We start from the raw sequence: 20,689 nt of genomic DNA on the forward strand, positions 1-20,689 counted from the left end.
ACTTGGCTTCACCCACACACCACTTACAGCAAACTGTCACACGAGAAGTTCCTCTTTTAAAGATAAATAAATCATAATGCTCACACGGGATTGTTAAACAAACTCCAGTAAGCTGGAAATTCCACTGAGGGGAAAAGTGCAACTGTCCCTTTATTATGCACAGTCTGCCGGGTGGCCACTTTGTCATTACTCATGAATCTGTGCTGCGTGGGGCTCTCATGCTGACTGAGTCTCTCCCCCAGAGGTCAAATGCTGCCCCACAGGGTCGGGAGACGGGACGCAGGGAACGCTGCAACTGAACGCACTTGTCACTGTGGATCGTCCTCACAGAGATGGCTCAGGGTAACAAGAGCAGAGGACAACACTCAGAGTTAACCCAATGTGCTATTTGATAGCCCTATATAGCTCAATATCTTTGCTTTGGGAATTGTTTAGTTTTAACAAATAAAAAAAAAAATAAAAATAATAATAATAATCTTACTGCATTGACAAGAATTAAATCCTAATTTGAGAGGGATTAAATTCTTCATAAATTGCAACTAAGGTAAACATTTCTTTCTCAGTTACTTTTAGTTTATTTGAAGCATGCAGCTTTGCAGTTTTATGCATCATGATTTTCAGATATTTGTTTTGCCAGATCCTCCTAATGTGCAGTCATAGGGTGCGTCCATGAGCTGCTATTTAAGTCAGGGGCCAAAGCTCGATACAGGCGCTGGAAAATATCAGGAATCATGGATGTTTCTAGCATGTTATAATAGAGTGAGCTGTTTTTAAGCCATTTTCAGGGGAAAGCAATGCTTCTAGAAGAACTTTATGGAGGGCAAAAAACAGCAGGGGGTGTAATGTAGTGAGGTCCCAAATCCATCATCTGTCTTTCCACTATTCAGCCTAACACATGGTGCATATTCAAGGTCCAGGTGGTGGTGGTGGTGTGTGCTGAGAAGTAGACAAAGACTTTGCAAAGCATTCATTGTTTTTATTGAGGAAATGGTACAAGACCAACACCTTGTGGTATGATGGTGAATGACCACAGTAACTTTTTTTTTTTTTTTTTCCCTTGATGCATGATGGAAGTAAATGAGACACAATACAGATGCATCTTAAATAACGTGTTTTGAAATGATAGGTTGTTAGGGCATACACTAATTTCATTAAATGTTGTTTTTAATATAAGACTGAGGCTGTTAATAAACTGCCTTCTCCTGAATGAAGGCAAAGAGAAAACTCCTTTTGCATACAGCCAGTGAGAAAAGCGCAATTAGGCGACTATTTACAGTAAATAGGTTATTTGTGAAAAACTGTGACTTCATTTTTCACTGACTCTTCTATAGGTGCAGCAAAAACATGATTCTACTTAGGGGCTTGTGAGCTAAAAGGCATTGTTTTAAAATAACACGAAAGTAGTGGAAATAGATGGAAAATACTGGACAAAATAGAAATAAAATAGAACTTGGTTGAACACAGCTGCGGGTCATTTTGACCCGAGGACAACACGAGGGGGTAACAGCCTAAATCCCTATCGGTATCGATCGATCGAACTGAGCTCGATTAGCTTTGCCTTCCCAATCAGGGTTACTTGCGAACTTTGAAAAATAGATAGAGCCAAAACATCGACTCTAGTACTAGTTTTGGGATAACGTAATTATATGGACCGTCTAGCATCTTTTACAAGTAAGTATCACCAGTATCACACGCATAAGAGGAATCACGAAAGCTTTAAAGCGAACGCCTGAATCTTTTCTGAGCACATCTGTTGTTTAGCTGCGCTTAGCTGGCTCTGCTAACGTTAGCATTGAGCGCTGCTGACGCGACGTGCGGTTTATGCAAACATTTAAAGATGCAACGTAACACGTCTTTTTTTTTTGTTGTTGTTGTTTTGATGCGTTGCTCGACAGCTTTCAGCTGTAGTGAAGGTGTAATAAAGGAAAAACAAAAAAAAAAACCCTCTCGGCTCAAGATGCGACAGTTTGCAGGTAGCATTAGCCCAGGTAGCTTTCAGGTGATGTGATTTTACAGCCAGAAAACATTTTTGATTTAAAGCTTGCTGTGAGTTTACTGTTGTGGGCCTCGTTTATATATATATCTATAGATTTATAGATATATATAAATGACCTGTTTTCTTTCTGAAATGATGTAGAGCTCCTCACTTTCGTGAGTAAACTTGAAGCGTGACTTTAAGGAAACGTGTTGATTTCAGATGACCCCTTTGATAAGCCGCCATGCAGAGGTTGCTCATCCCACCTCACCGAGCCTTACATCAAGTGTGCAGAATGTGCCCCCGCACCTTTCCTCCTGTGTCTCCAGGTAAGTAAAATGGTACCGATGTCGTTAGAGCTCTTGAAACCCTTCACAGTCTGATTTGAAATGTGTTTTCTTCCAGTGTTTCACCAGAGGATTTGAGTACAAGAAGCACGAGAGCGATCACAAATATGAAATCATGGTAAGTAAACGTTAAACATGATCCCCGGCTCTCCGGTGTCTTTTCACAAACGCATCCTCACTTTCCTCCTCTCACCCTCCAGACGTCCGACTTCCCCGTGCTGGAGCCTGGATGGACGGCTCAGGAGGAGATGGCCCTGCTGGAGGCCGTCATGGACTGTGGGTTTGGAAACTGGTTAGTGGGTCCTTGTTTGTTTTTTGTTTTAAATCAGTCTTAAACATCTTCTCAGGTGTGTTTGTGACGCGACGTGTACTTTTTTTCTTTTTTTTTAGCTTCACACTCAAGTTTCGCAGCCTCCGGGTTGAAACTCTTGAGTTTGTATCACCGCTCTGCATCGACGTGTTCACAAGCTCCTGTCATTTAGTCACAAGATCAGTTTAATTGTTTAACTTGAAAGCTAAACGTGAATGAAGCGCGTAAAGTTGTTGATGGCTTAAAAACAGTCGTTTTGTTACGAGAATTCCAGCAAACCTGATGCCTTTTTTTTTTTTTTTTTTTTTAAAGAGAAAAATACTTTACGGGACAAATGAAAACTTAAAAGTTAAAAAAAAAAAAAAAAAAAAGCATCAAGAACACAAGAATTGGGAGAGTGATGTTTAAAAAAAAAAAAAAAAAAAAGGTCTGAGGAAGTGATTTTAAAGATCAAAATCCAACTTAGACCCCAAAACCTGCAAAGGCACACTTATAGAAATATGTTTTAAAGAGAGATTTAAAAGTAGATAAGGAGCTCACCTGTCTGATCTTCTCAGGGAGGATGTTTCAGGGAGGGGGTCCTACTGGGAAAAGCCTGCTCGCTCTTGGTCTTCAGCCTGAAACACTGAAACCAGGCACATCAATCAAGTCAATCAATTCATCATAAGAACTTAAGATGAGTTCTGTGCTTTGGTCCATCTTAAAATTGGTCTTTGACCCACACGAACGGCACAAACACTGTATTTTAACAAGTCTTTACCACTCTCCCATTGGAAAGAAACGCTGTGAACCAAAACACTGTACACTTTGGACACTTTTGTTGCTGTTCTGCTGGGAAAGTTTAAAAAAAAATTTTTTTTTAAATGGAGATCTAAGACCTACGATGGTTCTGCATTCATGTGGTGTGGACAAGAAAAAGGGCACTTCCCTCCACAGGGTTAAGAACTGTGAACAAGTTCCTGCAATACAAAAGCTTTTCAACAAACTGGTATCCATTAATTTCCCCCTTTGACTTCCTCAGGCAGGATGTGGCTTACCAGATGCGCACCAAAACCAAAGAGGAATGCGAGAACCACTACATGAAGAATTTCATCAATAACCCGCTCTTCTCCTCCACCCTGCTCAGCCTGCAGAAAACTAAAGACTCTCACTTTGCAGAGGGCGCTATTCCTTTTAAACGTAAGTACACACATCATCTACCGCCTTCATTTGTTCTTGATCATTATCACAGATAAACAAATAAACCCTTAGGTTTAGTAAACCTACTAATAATATTAGTAGGTTTAGTAAATCTGCTACTGATATTAAGCAGTATTCAGATGAAGTTTTAAGAAATGATGGTAGCGTTGGTTTTGAGCCTCCAGAGCATCCACAAGAGAGACTGGCGTAAAGAAAGTAAAGTGAGATCGGACTTGAAGCCTGGAAGTTACAGGGCCGACAGTTGGGCAGAAGCAGCTGGTGTGTCAGGAAGTTGTCGCAGTTCCCAGCAGGTTAAAGGTCTTCATCTGTCGCGGCGTTTAAATGCTTCGCAAACACGTGACTGTCGGAATAATGCAGCAGTTGGCAACGGCAAGAATCAGAGACAGAATCAGTTTGTTGCATCTCTGACTATAAATCTTCATCGGAAGAAGTTTAGAGGTGGTACTCGCGAATTTGTTTCTCTTTGTACATTTTTTTTTTTTTAAATACGATATTTTGTTTCGCATGTATTCCTGTGATGCCACAGCCACCGACGATCCCCCTCGGCCCACGTTCGACTCGGTGCTGTCTCGAGACATGGCTGGATATATGCCTGCCAGAGCAGACTTCATGGAGGTGAGGGGATGCATTTGTCCGGTGCTCCATCGTGGCCCAGTTCCAAACCGGCCCTGCACACGAACACTCGCGTTCAGTGGAGGATCCGTCACATTAACTGTCCTTACTGTCCAATTACCCTGAAAAGGGACATGGTTATATAAGTCCCTCCACCAGCGGCGAGTGCAGCGCCGCTTCAGAGTCCCGAATGAAACGCCAAATACCTTATAGATATGAGTTCCTTGTGGTTATTTACAGAAAATAGGTGATAAGTAGGCTCACAAAACGTGTTAATTATTTTTACTTGACTGTCTGTGTTGTACAATTTTAGGGACTTTGGAAAAATCCAAGATTCTATTTACATTAAGAAAATGTTAAACAAAAAGTGAAAAAGAAATGTGACCGAAGAAGCGTAAGAGTTTTTTATTTCTTCAATAAATACGTTTTTCCTCTCACAAGCTTACGATAACAGGAGTGTAACGAGTGTGTCATTGCTCGAACACCTTGGATACATCGTTGTCAGTGCTGTATGAGAAGATATTTCATACAAATATTTATTTAATGATAGTTGTAAGGATAAACTTTTATTTGTACATCACCTTTCATACAAGAAATGCAGCTTTACAGCAAGACAATTCCATGCGGTGCTTCACATAAAATGGATATAAAAGGACATAAAAACATGTCTGACTAATTTGAAAATACAATAAAAACAGTAAATGCATATGAACAAATAAAATTAAACACAAAATGGCACATTAATAAAATAAGATAGAGTTCAAATATAGCCTACATTTAACGACAATGTTTTTCTCATGCTGTATCCACCTCTTTCCGTTGTTTCTGTTGAAACAAGGTGAGGCCGTCTCAAAGCTACAAGGTGCATTCAAACCCTTCTTCTTAATTAAGAAGGGAGGGTGTTGGTGCCGGATTGGATTTGGGCCGTCTCGTGTGCCAACATCACCCGTCGCCATGAATGAATCATCAGAACCACAACTAGAGGGCTCACCATTAAATGTTTTACAAATCGTGACTCGGGCCATTCCATCGTTTCTCATGAATTGTTCATCACTGATCAGCTGCATGTGAACTGAGATCAAACCAGTAGATCATTAAAAAAAAAAAAAACATTTTTACTTCTTATTTAGGAGTTTGACAACTATGCAGAATGGGATTTGAAAGACATCGACTTTGTGGACGACGACTCAGACATCCTACGTGGTGGGTAACATTTTTAATGGCTTTTATTGACAACAAGACATTTACTTTATTATACATCCTTAACTGTGTTATGTATGTTCTTCTTTCCAGCACTCAAGCTCTCAGTCGTTGATATATATCATTCAAGATTAAAGGAGAGACAAAGGAGGAAGAAGTAGGTCCTTTTTAATTCATAAAAAAAAAAAAATTGTTCAGCATCATGTAACGACCACAGTCGATCAGCAGGTGGCGTCATAAGCTTCTATATTGACCTTGTGGACCCTCAATTCCCACAAAACCTCTTAATGCTTTCAGGTTGCTTAAATGCATTTCACATTGAATTAAAATTTACAAAGCGCATAATTTCATCCCCCTGGCTGCACCTTGTTAATATTAATGAATTCACTATGTTAATATATTTAAAACTTAAAATCTGAACTTCAACTGTTATTCCGTTAAAGCACCTAAAAAGAAACACTAGCCCTGAGAGGCTCGGACTGACACAGAGTCAGCAGCCTAATTATAATTGCATATTGAAGCCCTATTTTCCCGGGCTGTCATTAAATGCCACAGAGACGTTCAGGTGCGACTTACAAGCAGCGGGAGTTTTTGTTCAGACCCTGAGTGTTTGGGGAAATGGGAGGAAAATGCGTGCGTCTCCTGGTGAACAGAGCTCATGCCAAACTGCTTGATATGTCGCCCAGTTTTAGGCTGACAGCGAGAGCATCGTCGCTGCTGGACAGTTTTGGAGAACATGTTAAAACCCATAGAATAAATGTGTTGTGCATTTCGTGCATTTGGATTTCTGAGAACGATGTCCGCACTGCTCCCTGTGTCATCTGTGTTAATGAGAGTTTATGTGACGTAACACTGTCCCACTTTAAATGTGTTAATCATCACTTCTGTTCAGTTGTTTCTGATATTTGGCCTACTCACGTGGAGTTAAATGGGGTGGACGAAATAATAGAAACACTGTCCGAACTCAATTTACCAGCATTTTAAATGATCATACAATCCAATCAGCACTTCTCTGAAAGAGCTGAACTTCATTTATTTCAGAACTGCTAGTATTGTTTAAATTAATTTGAGGTTTGTACTAAGTTCTTGGAAGCTTTCAGGGTTAGGAATATGTTTGAGTTTAAAAATCTTGATTTTCCACAAAGTCTGTTGTTTCATCGGCACAATCATTGATGTAAACGGAAAATCGCTTAATATCTATTTATTCATTGTTTAATATTTGAGTGTAAACAATCCAGTTGTCGTATTTGTTTGGCGTCTCACATAAGACGTGGAACAGGGTGGAAGCCAGATTGACCGACGGGGCGTTTTTTTCCCCCCCGCTTTGCGTCATGAGGACGATCATCTGTATCAGACTGTGCACGCTCGTCCTCTGACCTTTGACCTTCTGCTTGCATGCACATTAAAGACGTAACGAACTCTTGTGCCTGCTCATCAGCTGCTACAGAACAGGTGGATTTGTCAGGCTGTCGTTATGATGACAACTGGCTAACAAAGATATCAAACGTGTCTTGGGAGAGGAGCCACAGAAAGTACTGCACAATCTGCAGAAATGGGTTATCTTACCTCCTTGAATAAACATGATCAAAACTACAATCACAATTAATATGAACATCTGGTCAAATAAATAAAGAGACAATCTACATGGACTGCTGTGGGTATAAAGATATTCCATAAACTGTATGTTTTACATTTATAGCAACATTTAAGATGGTTTTGGTTGAAGTACCGTGAAATGTGCCTGAATTCAAACACTGCAAAAACCCGTTTAATTGACGGAGGGTTTTTTGTTGTTGTTGTTGTTACCTCTTGGTTGTGATACTCTTGTCAGTATGCTTTCTAGAGAATTTCCTCCGCCTTCTGCCCGTTAGCTGTCACCCAGGCGACCCCTTGCTGCAGTGCGTCCGTCACGAAATCAACTTCAACGAGCTCATGTTCCACGAGCACGCCGGAGTGGCATGTCTGGCTGGGCAGGCGTGTGTGTGTGTGTGTGTGTGTGTGTGTGTGTGTGTGTGTGTGTGTGTGTGTGTGTGTGTGTGTGTGTGTGTTTTCCTGCTCCCTCGTCCATCCGAGCTCCTTTATTTTATCTCTTCTAACATGTTGCCTGTCAGAGAGGCTTCCAGGAACAGACATCGATCTCTGCCCCTGAACCTCAGAACGCAGAGAGCATCTGCACAGGTCTCCCAAGTTTCCCCTCAAAACGGCTTTACGAAGGTGTAGGAAGCATTCAATTTTAATTTACAGAGGTCTTTATAATTCTCCCCGTCCAGTCATCGACAGCTACGTTGGTTTTAAAACGTGTCTTTATGTGATCAGGAGACATTATTACCACTGAATTATAGATGCTCTGACAGCGGACTGCTGAAAAGCAATTATAGAAAATGTGTTCAAATATGTCAATGTCATTTTTAGTTCTGCAGTAAATAATTATGGGCCATTAGTGGTTTCTATTTGTTATTTAAAAAGGTAATTGTAGTGATTTCAGTCCAAATTGACCTTATTGTCAAACATAAGCACCGAGCACATTTCACTTAGCACACTTGGTTGCCACTTTATTAGGTACACCTGCCTAAAATTAGTCTTGCGATGTATCTGCAGGAAGGTTGTAATGATTTGAACTGTATGTGAGCAGACAAAATGCCAGAAACACCTGTTGTCATTAAGGCTGTCACACTTATGAAATTGTAGTTGACAATCGTCATGAAAACACTTGAGTTTAATGACTGAATTGTCTTTCTCTGTTTATTTTTATGCCACTATTATAATACGAGCCTAAAATTAGTTTGATACTACACCCTATGAAGAAGCTGTTGATTGTCACCGAATAGCAGAACATGAAAATAAAATGTACATTTCTGTTTGCATTTTAAAAGGTGATGTAAACACAAATTGCACAGGACATGGCATGAATCAGAACCGAAATATACAAAGAAATGACTGACAATCACTCGTACCAACATTTCAAATATACAGTGCACTATGGTGGCGCTAATTCTCCTCTCGTGCAATGAAACAAGCCGAAGGAAAGATGACATGATTAAAAAAAGAGTGCCAGTCAAATCTTGAACAGAGGGTGAATGGAAACTGTTCAGAAGATGATGCTAAACGATTGTGGTCAGCTCAGATAATCTGGATCATGAGATTATTTATTCATTAACAAGTTTGGTCAGATGAACAGCACCACAAACTGTAGCCTCAAACGTGACTACACAGTCGATTATGTAGTGGATTTTGTTTTTAACTTCATAGACAGCCACACTAATCAGAATATTAATTTAGGAATCTACATGTTCATTTTCTTCCAGGATCATCCGAGACCATGGACTGATCAACCTGCGCAAATTCCAGAGTGAGTCCTCTCCTGAAACTCTCGCTGGCTCGGCTGTCGCAGCTCGGGGAGGCGTCTGATATCTCGCTGTCAAATCGGTGCAGAGAGTTTCTGTGTATGCCTGGAAACATCTCCGCTGTAATAACCTCCGTTAACCCCCGTGGCCCCTTGGGGGAGAGGGGAGGGGCGGGGCGGGGGAGGAGGGGGAGGAGGGGGACTGACGTGTGGCAACTGACGGGGATCATATTTACGGCCGAGGCTGCGAATAGTCTGTGTGCCCGGAGTGTGCCGAGGCATAATTGCGATCCCCCGATGCGATGAGCGCTGTTGCCATGATGGCTGAAACGTTGGGGGACTTCATTTATTGATCCACCTGTTAGAGGTTGGATTTCAGCGAGCTCAGTAATGTAATTCTCTGCATCTCGAGGGTTTTTTTTAATTAGACGGCGAGGGCTGCAAGTGAATGGATTTGTCCAATTAAAGCGTCTCCTTTTAAACTGCGTCAGACCACCCAGCCCACCGTTACATCCCCACATGTTGCTCTGTGAAATTGTCTGCGCTTTGGGAGTTGAAGAGTTGTGCCCTCATGTTTTATTTATGTATCCTCCAGCCTCTAGTTAGCCCCCCTCCCCTTTTCTCCCTTATCGCTCTGGTCTTTCAAGACAAAAGGGAACTCAGAGGAGCAGTAGAGCTGCAGACTGGTTGTCATGGAGACTGTCAAAGACTGTGTGTGTGTGTGTGTGTGTGTGTGTGTGTGTGTGTGTGTGTGTGTGTGTGTGTGTGTGTGTGTGTGTGTGTGTGTGTGTGCGTGCGTGCGTGCGTGCGTGCGTGCGTGCGTGCGTGTCACATGCAATAATGGAAGCAGTATCCGACACCGGGAGCCTCACAGTATCATGTCTCAGTGATGGCTGGAGGCAGAATGACCAGCATTGTTGTTTTAGGGCCGCAGTCCGTCCTCTAAGATTCAGGTCCAGGACTGTGATTCGGGTCCAGGACTGTGGTTCGGGTCCAGGACATTGATTCAGGTCCAGGACTGTGATTCGGGTCCAGGACTGTGATTCGGGTCCAGGACATTGATTCAGGTCCAGGACTGTGATTCGGGTCCAGGACTGTGGTTCAGGTCCAGGACTGTGATTCGGGTCCAGGACTGTGGTTCAGGTCCAGGACATTGATTCAGGTTCAGGACTGTGATTCAGGTCCAGGACTGTGGTTCAGGTCGAGGACATTGATTCAGGTTCAGGACTGTGATTCAGGTCCAGGACTGTGGTTCAGGTCCAGGACATTGATTCAGGTCCGGGACTGTGGTTCGGGTCCGGGACTGTGATTCGGGTCCAGGACTGTGATTCAGGTCTAGGACATGTTGCTGTGTGCTGTTTGTTGTGTGCTGGTATGAAACCACACAGAGGTCCAGTGTTTATGTCTCCATGGAGACATGAATCCTCTGTGTGTCCGCTGCTTAGCTCAGAGATCTTTAATGTGTTTAGCCTGAGATGGCAGCTGTTAATTAGCGCTCACATGCTGGAGTCTGATTATGGAACTTGACACACACACACACACACACACACACACACACACACACACACACACACACACACACACACACACAGAGGCTGCGACTCTTCTCACCCCAACAGCAGCTTCCCTCTCTGGCTTTGACACGTGCCTGTTACTCAGCAACACGGACGATACTTTCATACGAACACAACAAAGTTCTCAGCGTGTCTGTGCTGGTGCAGTGAGCTAAGTGTGGCAAACACATACATGTGGAGCGTGACTGAGACAAATCACAGGGACGGGTTGTTGTTTTTTTTAGGCACCAGGGATGCTGGATCTGATTTTATTGAGTTTCTCAACCAGGCTCTGAATTAATAATAAAGTAATTACAACTGAACTAAATTTAGAACTCCGGCACTAAAACGGCTTCTGGCATTGAATCTCTTGAAAAGTTTTAGTCGTTGGATGACTTGTAAAAACACAAATTAAACTGTCAGCCGTACGTTCCTCAACGGCTTTTTTTTACTACTATTAGACAATAACTGTTCGGGAACAAATTGACTTCATTCATCAAATATATTTGTAGAAATAATTAGCTTCATTGCAGGTGCAAGTACAGCAAAATAACAAATATTTGAATTGTCTGCTTTAGAGACAATAGACCATCAAATTTGTTATATATTATCTTTGCATTCAATCAGAACAATAATGATTTGATGAAAATCAACCTGATCGGCGACGGCTTCCTGTTTTTACCCGTAGTTTGGATTTACTGGCAGAGAAGCTGATAACAGCGCAGCTCAGGAAATATGCAGTCGTCCCTTGAAGCTGGACTAAATTTCATTGAACATTTTTTTTTTTTTTTTTTTTTTTTTTTTTTAGAGATCATCATTCTGTTTTAATGCGTCCCGATGAACATGTAACAAGTTTTATGTTCATGTGAATTTCGGGGGTTAAATGCTGGCTTGCAAATGAGGTGCAGCTGCAGTGATTACAGCTCGATTATTTCGGTCTTCTTCTGTCAGAGGGCTTCAGGCTGCTGCTGATGTGTTGAGTGTGCAAAGACACCTGGAGTGTTGTGAGTTCAGTTGTAATCAATGGTTTGAATAAAAAGTACAGACCCACACAATCCTCAAGAGATCACATCGCAGCAGTTCATGACCAGAATAGCTGTAATAATAGATGGTAGTAATATTTACACGCCCGTAAACCCGGTGTTGACTCAGAGCTACGTGTTTACGTCTGTCCTCTGGTGGACAACTCTTCCAAACAAACCAAATGACTTCACACGGAACAAAAATCGCAGGCTGCTCGTCTGAAAGTGTCTGCAGGGGCGGTTTTTTCTTTCATAATTCTGTGTTGTATTTGTTTGTATCTTGCTGCTCACTTCCTTCTCTCTCTCTCTCTGTTAGTGCTGGAGCGATGCTACCCAAAGGAGGTACAAGAGCTGCATGATGTCATGAGACGATTTGCTCGAGTGGTTGGACCGATCGAACACGACAAATTCATCGAAAGTCACGCATGTTAGTATTTCGAGGTTATTTTTCATCTCTGTCGGACGTTAATGTCAAACTGCCTGTTTCTCTGGGAGATGTCCGGGATAACTACGTATAAACAGCTGATAAATTAGAGGGAAAAACTCACATGAAATGTCTGCGTTAGTTATAAATACTTCCTGTCGTGGCTTCATAAGTTTCTGAAACTCTGCTGACCGTCACTCATAAATTTACAGGCAATTCTCATTTCACACATGACTATGTGCCAGACCATTTCCTGGCCCTGAGCAGTTGCTAGGCAACCAGCAAAAACTCAAAATAAGTTGTTGTTTGCTGCGAAGGAAGTACAGCACTTAACCCCTCGTTGAAACAGCCGATTCATGGGTTTTTGTTTAGCTTTTGTCACCGCTTTCTAGTCTCTGCGTGAAGTTAAGCTAACTGTGTGCTGGCTCCGGTTTAATAATAAACATACATCGAACTTTTAGCATTAAACTGCACCTTCACATTTGTTTGACCAGATGTTGTTCTCAGTTTGTTTGAGCTCCTCGTGAATTCGTTCGAATGGCACAAAATGCTTTTTCATCGTGCTGGAAAGGAGCGTTGAGCCGCAGCAGAAGTGTGAGAGCGACTTCAGGTGCAGATTTGCTTTTAGCTGCCTTCACGTCTTTTTCATTGCAGTAGAGTTTGAGCTGAGGAGAGAGATCCGCCGGCTGCAGGAGTACAGGAAAGCAGGAATCAAGTCTTTCTGCAGTGAGTCAAGTTCGACCTTTTTCTCCCCTCTATGCAGCAAAACTTTGTTTTCAAGTTGTATGCATAAGCAGGAAAATATGTTTCTATTCAGACTCTCTGTTTTTACTGTAGTTTAAATTGTTGTAATTATTTTCTGTAGCAGCAGGACAGTTTATCTGTCTTTGGATAATTTTTTGGAATTATAATCTTCGAGCAGCTTGTTTTTGTGTGGCACGTATAGAAAAGCTTAATTGGATATTCAATTTTTATATGCAAAAATGTGCAGATTCCTGTTTGTTAAATGTGATGACTTGATGCTTTTCTTTGGGATTTATGATGGTACGATGGTCTCTGTAGAACGTATTTGGTTGTAGTAGGGGTCCTCCCCAAGAAATGTTTCAATTAAAAACCTTATACTATTTTGAGAAATTTGAAGAAGCCAGAGCAGATAGTAAACACCCAAAAAGCATAAAGACAAAGCATGCTAAAATAAGTCCACTGGGGAACAAATGCAACCGTTAGAGCTCAGAAAAGTCCTGCAGGTAGTTTAGATGCTCTACATTCATTTATCTTAGGCGGTGCCCAAAATAGCCTGAGTGCTTGGCCTGGGCCTTATATCGGTGCATGTGAACTGGGCAAAAAAAAAAAAAAACGTTTTAAGTATTCCCTGACTTTTTCATTGACCAAATAATCTCGAACTCTCGTCGTGTCTATGTTTTTATTTTCTGTGCCGTGGTGTCAGGTGCCAAGGTGTACGAGCGGGTGAAGCGCATGCGCGAGGAAGAGCGCAGGAAGAGGACCATGCTGTGCGACGTGCTGCAGTACATCCAGGACGGCAGAGCCTGTCAGCAGTGGCTCAGCAAACAGGCCGCAATGTGAGGATCCAAACTTCCCGCTCGCTTCCCCGGCATTTAATAGACGGGCTGCTGGTGAAGTGGTGCTCTCCGGATACACTGGCCTCTGGCACCACACTCCTTTTCTGCCGAGATAAGTCGAGCAGACGTTGGTATTACAGTGCATCCGGTTCCACCTCAGTCTCTGCTGTATTTTTTTGGCCTTTTTAACGTGCCGCCGCTCTTGTTTCTGTCATCCGCGGCCCGTTCTTTGGGTGTTATCCAAGTTCTAATTATTCAATTTGAAAAAAACAAACACAATTGGGCTCGGTGATTCATCTTTGGATAATGATGCTGGAGTGAGAACAGTGAACAAAGCCCAGAGACGCTGTGTGTAAGTGGGAGTGTGTTTGTGTGTCTAAACACAGCAGCAGAGATGATAACACTTTTCTTTCTGATTACAGAGACGCTGGCATCACTCCAGCTGTCACAACAATCACAGTGTCAGGTAGGAAGCTTCTCTCCACCTTTCCCTCTGTGCTCCGCCGTCTCTGTCGTCTTGGCATGGCCCCAGGCTCGGTCACATTAATAACAACACTCCTCTCTAAATACACTGGAAAAAATACGGCCCTGCGTGCATATTTATCTTGCTGTTTTTCCCTTTTAAATTAGCTGCCTTGTCCTGACCTCCAAAGCACAAATGGGACTCACTCCCACGCGGCTATATTTACGCAGTTTGCGCACCGTAAATATTTGTTCCCCCCGAGTCTCCTTTAAGCCAAGGAATTTCACTGCATGTTGTCAGGCTGCTGGTATGTTATCTGAAGCGTAGACCAACGCTGCGGTGTTGCATGTCTGTTTGACTTGTTCAATTTCTGCGGCACAGCAACAGGTAGGCGGAGCGCCCCTCCTCTCAACCTGACTGGACTGCCGGGAACAGAGAAGCTCAACGAGCGGGAGAAAGAGGTACAGCGATAAAGGCTCACACGGGAAGAATAAAAGGCTCAGTATGCTTGAAAGGATGTAGCTGTCTCCAGCTGCCGTCACACCATAAATGGTTATATGGCACCCTCTTCCTGGCCTTCCTGATTTCTCTTCGAAAAGCCAAATTTACTGCTTCAGACACACGAAGCCGACAGATGCGCCAGGCAGCAGCTGCAAATTTACACGCTATTAAAGTAAAGGTTTGCAAGGTGCGTCCTGCACCTTCAAGACATCTTTACCGAGCGCTCCGTCTGACGAGCACTTTGGCTGAAGCATACTGAAGCACGTATTTTTTGCCTTTAGGCCTCTCTTTGTAAGTCGTGCGTTTGTTTTGTGCTCGTAGTTGTGTCAGGTGGTGCGGCTGGTGCCGGGGGCCTACCTGGAGTACAAGCAGGCCCTGCTGAACGAGTGCAGGCGGCAGGGCGGGCTGCGGCTGGCACAGGCCCGGGCGCTGATCAAGATCGACGTCAACAAAACGCGCAAAATCTACGATTTCCTCATCAAAGAAGGCTACATCACCAAGGCCTAGGAGCGCTTGATTTGACCACAGGGGAGGCTGGATTGTGGTTAGAGGTTCATTTTATTTTAATCTTGTAACGTTGTCAGCCTGTGTTTAGTAAAAGGTTCAGATTGTTGCTGCCCCTTGAGTATTTTAACATTTGTTTGGTCATATTGTGTTTTCCTATCTTAAATGGATTAGATGGTGTGTCTGTACAAGTCTCTGTCAGAGGAACAGGGCCTCATATTACAATGAGGATGTATTTATTTCTCCTGTCATATAATGTTTGTGGAAAATGATTTTGTGTACATGTTTATATTTTAACACACTTAGAATTTTATCTCAGTCCTGCTTTGAGAGAAATGTTTGGTGACCCTTTATTTTACAGGTCTTGTAGTTTCCCGTAATTCTCTTGAAATTATTGGAAATATTATAATGAAAATATCATTTTTTTTAAATCCAATAATTAATCGTGTTTCTTTGGGTCAGTCCTCTACAGAGCATGCACAGATGTGTGCATGTGTACATGAAAAACATTAAGAATAAATGTCCAGTAATAACTGAATGTATATTTTAAAATGGAGATTTTCTGTGTTTTTTTTTATTTCAACTTGGTGTATTTCCAGATAGAGATTGTTGATGTAGTTAGAAAAATGGCCTCATAAGGCAACACATTTCTTTATTAACTTGCACTCATATCTGAAGACAAAACTTTGAAGTAATAATCTCAAAGACTTTGACGCCTGCCCAGGCCAATCACTGGTGACCGGCTGTGGCTCCCTAAACTTACTGGCAGACATGACTTTATCAGCTGGCAGCGCTGCCAGACCTATTGGAGCCGGATTCAGACCTCGATTCAGAGACTGCGGAAGACGACCAACCACCTCGTCAATCGCGCTTACAAAGAAATGTCACCGAGTGGTTAATAACGTTTTTATCAACCGCCATCATGGGCGTAACCTCGGCCTTTTTGGGACCTTTTTGGTGCCTGTTACAAACCGAACCAGCTGTGTGTCTGGCATCGTTCCCAGATTACAAAATGGTGCCCAGTCAGCGATGCATTTTCTATCATCCAACTTTTTTTGTTCCACCAGAGAAAAATGGGCGGAGCAAACGGGACAGGGTTGGAGAGTGACCCAACCCAACTGAGCAATGTTGCAATTACAGCTTGTCACCATTGGTGTCGCCAGAGAGAACAAAACAGAGCTCTTCGAGATTGCAACTTCAGAATGATTCTTGTAAGAATGTTTGAATTTGTTTTAGCCACGTTTATGGCAAATACAGCAGGCTTAATTACAAACAATCAGAAGAAATAGCTCTTTTGGAAACTACTTGGAAAAAAATTGGGAAAATAAAGCTTTAATAAATGTTTAAGAACAACCTGCAGAGCAAAAACACACTCAATCCGTTTTGACTTCTTACAAACAACGTAGTGAATTTGGGATCTATTGATCCTCTGTGTCAAATAGCAGCTTTAAACCCAACAGCTTCTAATGACAAACTTCCTGTTTGATGATGCTCGTCACTCGCACAGACAGTTAGAGGCGTCTCCGTCTTTCTGCCTCCATTTGTGGACGTGTGATGTGGGAAAACTGTGACAAATGTACCGCAGGCAGGGAGGAGGCCGCCGGCCCCCGAAAGGCTTATCGGAGCAGAGAGCAGCCGCCGCCGCCGCATCAACTTCTGTTAAAGGCATGATTATAAAGGCAGATTCCACCTTTGATGATAAGAGGCAAGAAGACTGCAGAGTCTGAGCTGAAATACTGAAATGCAGGGATCGGAGCTGGATTTAAGACGCAAAGGAGATGAAATTCAGATGTTTTTACGCCTCTGTGTGTCTTATCAAATCCGAACAAACAAGAAGCAGCAGAGGGAGATTGCTCCCTTCACAGAAAGCAGTTTTTCCTCATGCCGCACTTGCCGTCTTTGCTCGAGACTCGGTTCCAGTCAGTCACAACAAACCAGACTCGGGCCTCTCCTCCCTCCTTTTTATTCCCTGTTTAAAGCCGCACCTTTTGTGGAAACTCGTGTTTGTTCGGTCTGCAGTTGAAGCAGATTAACAAATGTGATCTGAATTTTCTCAAGTCATAAAAAAAACCCCGCCGTGACTGAGAAGCTGTCGTCATCCGAAACGACGAAAGCGCTGCGCAGATTTTCCAGGCTACAAAGGCACACAGTCGCTGCATCCTGCTGATTATGTGTTGCAGCCAATTTACACATACAAGATGGAGTTTCTGCCGTCTAACTGTAAAGTGAACAGAGAACACAAAGAAGTCCTGAAGCGTCAAAACTCCAGCCACATCTGTAATGTCACAACGTCATCCAGCCGTGATGCCGCTCATTGACTTGTGAACTGCTCTTTTGAAGACTAGTCTGGGATTTTGGCCGTCGCCGTTTTGGTTTCTGTGATCCAGAAGTGACCACGTATGGACGAGCTGAGGAGGAACGACGGGTCGGTCTGACTGAGAACCTGAGGATACTCTTGCCCCGCCCCCAGACACGCCTTCAAACATGGCTCTCTTAAGGCCTGATATTTGATTAATGATGGGATTATTTTCAGAAGGACCACCAGAACACTTGATTAGAAGAAGAGAATTTAACAAATGACACAATAATGACTTGTGGAAAATATTTATTGACTTTGCATTTCATTAGAAAAATGGACACTTTTTGAATGGAAGTCAATTGGAGACAGAAGTTTTTTGGAGCCATCCCCTAGTGGCCCTCAGTGGTATTGCTCTTTAAGACACTTCCGTAGTGGTTTCACTTTTCACACCCGGAAGCTTCCTTCTTTTTTTCCGTACAGTTTGTGCCTTCATCAGGATCCTCATGCAGCAGTCACAAAAAAAAGAGAAGATTTTTTTTTTTTTTTTTTTCATTTCAAGGCCATAACCAGAGTTTCTGCCTCGTTGTAAAGTATGCCCCCGCCAACCAGTCAAATTGCTTTTTACATCCACGTCTGTCTAGACTTAAATAGTGTATGTAGCGAAGACCTTGAAAGAATCCTTATTTGTGTTATGTGTTTACATGCGTGGCCAGTAAAGCTGGCAGATGGTAGACTGAAAGATTTTAAAATGGACATTACTGCATAAAAGCTACGAATTCTAAAATGTGGATGCTTCACACGTCTTCAACCCAACAGGACAGAAGGTCTCTACAGTCACCGTAGTTTCAAGGTGGACCCCAAGATGAGTTTCACCAATTCAGTACCCAAACAAATGTGAAATATGGTCACAATCTCTCCTTCTGCTCCTGAGTTATGGAAACGTTTTTTTTTTTTGCGAGGGAGTTTTTATTTTTTAATCTTTTTTACTTTTCCATATTAATGTCGTCACTTCATTTAGTCCCATTGGACATTTGAAGAAATCCCCTTCCTGCGTCCCTGAGACGTCATGTTCACAACAAGGGATGGATGTGAAGTCACAGTGAGCTTGACCTTTAACCTTTGACATTCGCGCCTCCACAATCTGTGGTCAGTTCATCATTCAGTCAAAGTGAAACGTTGTGGCAAGTTTGAAGAGATTTTCTCAAGGCGCTCCTGACATCGTATTCACAAGCTTCGGGCGGACAGACGGACCGCCTGAAAACATAATGCCTGAGTGTGACATCCAACAGCGGTGTCACACTGTAACGCCATCATATAACACTGATGTCACAGTGTGCATGGTCGGGTGGTATTTCACCGGCCTCGTTTTGACCTGAACGTCATGAAGTCTTTGAGCCAAAATGCGTCTTTTATGTGTTGCATACTAAGAAAACAACAAGAAATAAATTAGTAAAAGCCAGCAGGTCGGGGCATACTTCAAAACATTTAAAAAAAATAAAAAAAAAGTCATTCTATAGCATGTCGTCCGAATTGTGAAGAAAAAACAAACATATTTGTTTGTCATATTTTGGACATATAAGTTGCCTTTTAAACGCCGCGCCGAGCAGATGTTTATCCTCCGCACAGACTCCGTCCCCCAGTGAGGCCGAGCAGACTCCTCAATGCTGCGGCCCAGCACGTGTTGCAGCGCAGCCCTCTCCTCTCCGTCACCGCAAAAGTCGGTGCCGAAGTAGCAGGGGCAGCAGATGGAGCAGATGTCCGCGTATCAACGCTCTGCATGTGTGCAGAGACGCAGCATTTTCTCAACCCGCCCACACGCCGTCTTCTCAGGCAGACTGTCTGCCTCCCGCTCTCTGCTCGTCTCCTCGGGAAGGTAAACGGCACGTCCTGACACTCTGAAATAAATCCCGTTTCGCAATAAACGTAAGACAATCGGGGCGACAACAAGTACGCAGATATTTGGCTTTTAGGTGTACAAAAGTATCAGTGTAAAAAGAATAATTCGTTTATTATTGGATTATAATAACTGATGAATCATGTGCGCATTCCTTTAATGTTCCCAGGAAAGGTGTGGCTAATATTAATTGCTTAATATACTGCTGGGCAGCTATGCTAAGCCTTGTCTTGCAATTATACACATATGAGTAGATCAATGTAGAGGATTAAAAACTATTTCTCCGAGATGTTAAAGTATAAAATAGTAGCAGAAATCATCAAAGTACAAGTAGTTTCCAGTGCAGAAAATCAGGATCACATCAGTAAATGATGATCTACTGTCAGTTATATCTGTTTAATGATTTGAATGGTTGCTGCATTGAGAAATTGTCTCTTAATCTTCGAGCTATTTTTTTTATTATTAGGGCAGCGAAATAGGCTACCTTTTTTATTTTTGAAAGGAGAAAAGAAAACATAATCTGCCGAGGAAAATCGATCCATTGGTTTTAGAGCTTCTCCTCTGCCGGTGTCTTATTGATTTTTTTAACTTTGCTGCTATTCAGGGGAAATGGAAAAAGATGTCTCCCACATCTTTGCTCTGAGGCTCTTTAAAAGGACAAACTCCAGCTGCTCTCTCTCTCACACACACACACGCACACACACACACACACACACACACACACACGCACACGCACGCACACACACACACACACACACACACGCGCGGATATGCTTGTTCTTCTACCCTTGTGAGGACCCTTACCTCAACCATCACATCTCATTGCAGCTCTCACCAGGACTGTAACCTGAAGTCAGACGGGTCCTCGCAAAGATAGACACACACACACACACACACACACACACACACACACACACACACACACACACACACACACACACACACACACACACACACACACACACACCACACTCATCCTGCTTCGGCCATTATTACTAGCTCGTGATTAACACAGAGGTGAACCCATCAACAGAAGAGGTTACCGTGGCGACCAGGATTGTGGCACGCCGGAGTCTGACAGAGGGAGGAGGAGGAGGAGCAGGAGGGCAGCTCTGTGCAGGCACACACACACACACACACACACACACACACACACACACACACACACACACACACACACACACACACACACACACACTCGCTCTGCCGGGCAGAGGAGTCGTGACTAACCAGAGCTCACCCCCACCCAACCCTCCACCCGTCTGTGTGTGTGTGTGTGTGTGTATGTGTGTGTGCCTCCCCTCGCCGTCACGGAGGGACCAAGCACCATAGATGTGAGCCATTCAGCCTTCAGCAAGATAATATTATTGGGACAAGATGAGATGCCACCGCCATCGTACGGAGGGAAACACAGTGTGTGTGTGTGTGTGTGTGTGTGTGTGTGTGTGTGTGTGTGTGTGTG

The 20,689-nt window shown here is 43.0% G+C and overlaps 1 protein-coding gene across 1 annotated transcript; it reads left to right on the top strand.

The window, feature by feature from the left end:
- The first annotated feature begins 1,394 nt into the window (after positions 1–1,394).
- On the top strand, positions 1,395–17,821 carry tada2a (transcriptional adaptor 2A). Its single transcript, XM_069712366.1, has 15 exons — positions 1,395–1,671; positions 2,198–2,304; positions 2,381–2,440; positions 2,523–2,614; positions 3,654–3,811; positions 4,359–4,447; positions 5,575–5,647; positions 5,738–5,801; positions 8,950–8,993; positions 11,879–11,989; positions 12,641–12,712; positions 13,434–13,566; positions 13,989–14,032; positions 14,411–14,490; positions 14,852–17,821. The coding sequence occupies exons 1-15, from the start codon at positions 1,647–1,649 to the stop codon at positions 15,035–15,037; spliced, it is 1,338 nt and encodes a 445-aa protein (XP_069568467.1). The 5' UTR covers positions 1,395–1,646; the 3' UTR covers positions 15,038–17,821.
- Positions 17,822–20,689: the final 2,868 nt, after the last annotated feature.

The sequence above is a fragment of the Brachyistius frenatus genome, unplaced genomic scaffold (assembly GCF_029030835.1).
Source record: "Brachyistius frenatus isolate BFR_SWC_R1_liver_20210118 unplaced genomic scaffold, ASM2903083v1 Contig_109, whole genome shotgun sequence".
Classification (NCBI taxonomy): Eukaryota; Metazoa; Chordata; class Actinopteri; family Embiotocidae; genus Brachyistius; species Brachyistius frenatus.

Excerpts from the sequence above, each read along its gene's own strand:
- tada2a (XM_069712366.1), top strand. The coding sequence starts at position 1,647 with ATGGACCGTCTAGCATCTTTTACAA. Across the intron at positions 2,441-2,522 it reads ATCACAAATATGAAATCATG|ACGTCCGACTTCCCCGTGCT; the intron begins GTAAGTAAACGT and ends CTCACCCTCCAG. Across the intron at positions 4,448-5,574 it reads CCAGAGCAGACTTCATGGAG|GAGTTTGACAACTATGCAGA; the intron begins GTGAGGGGATGC and ends CTTCTTATTTAG.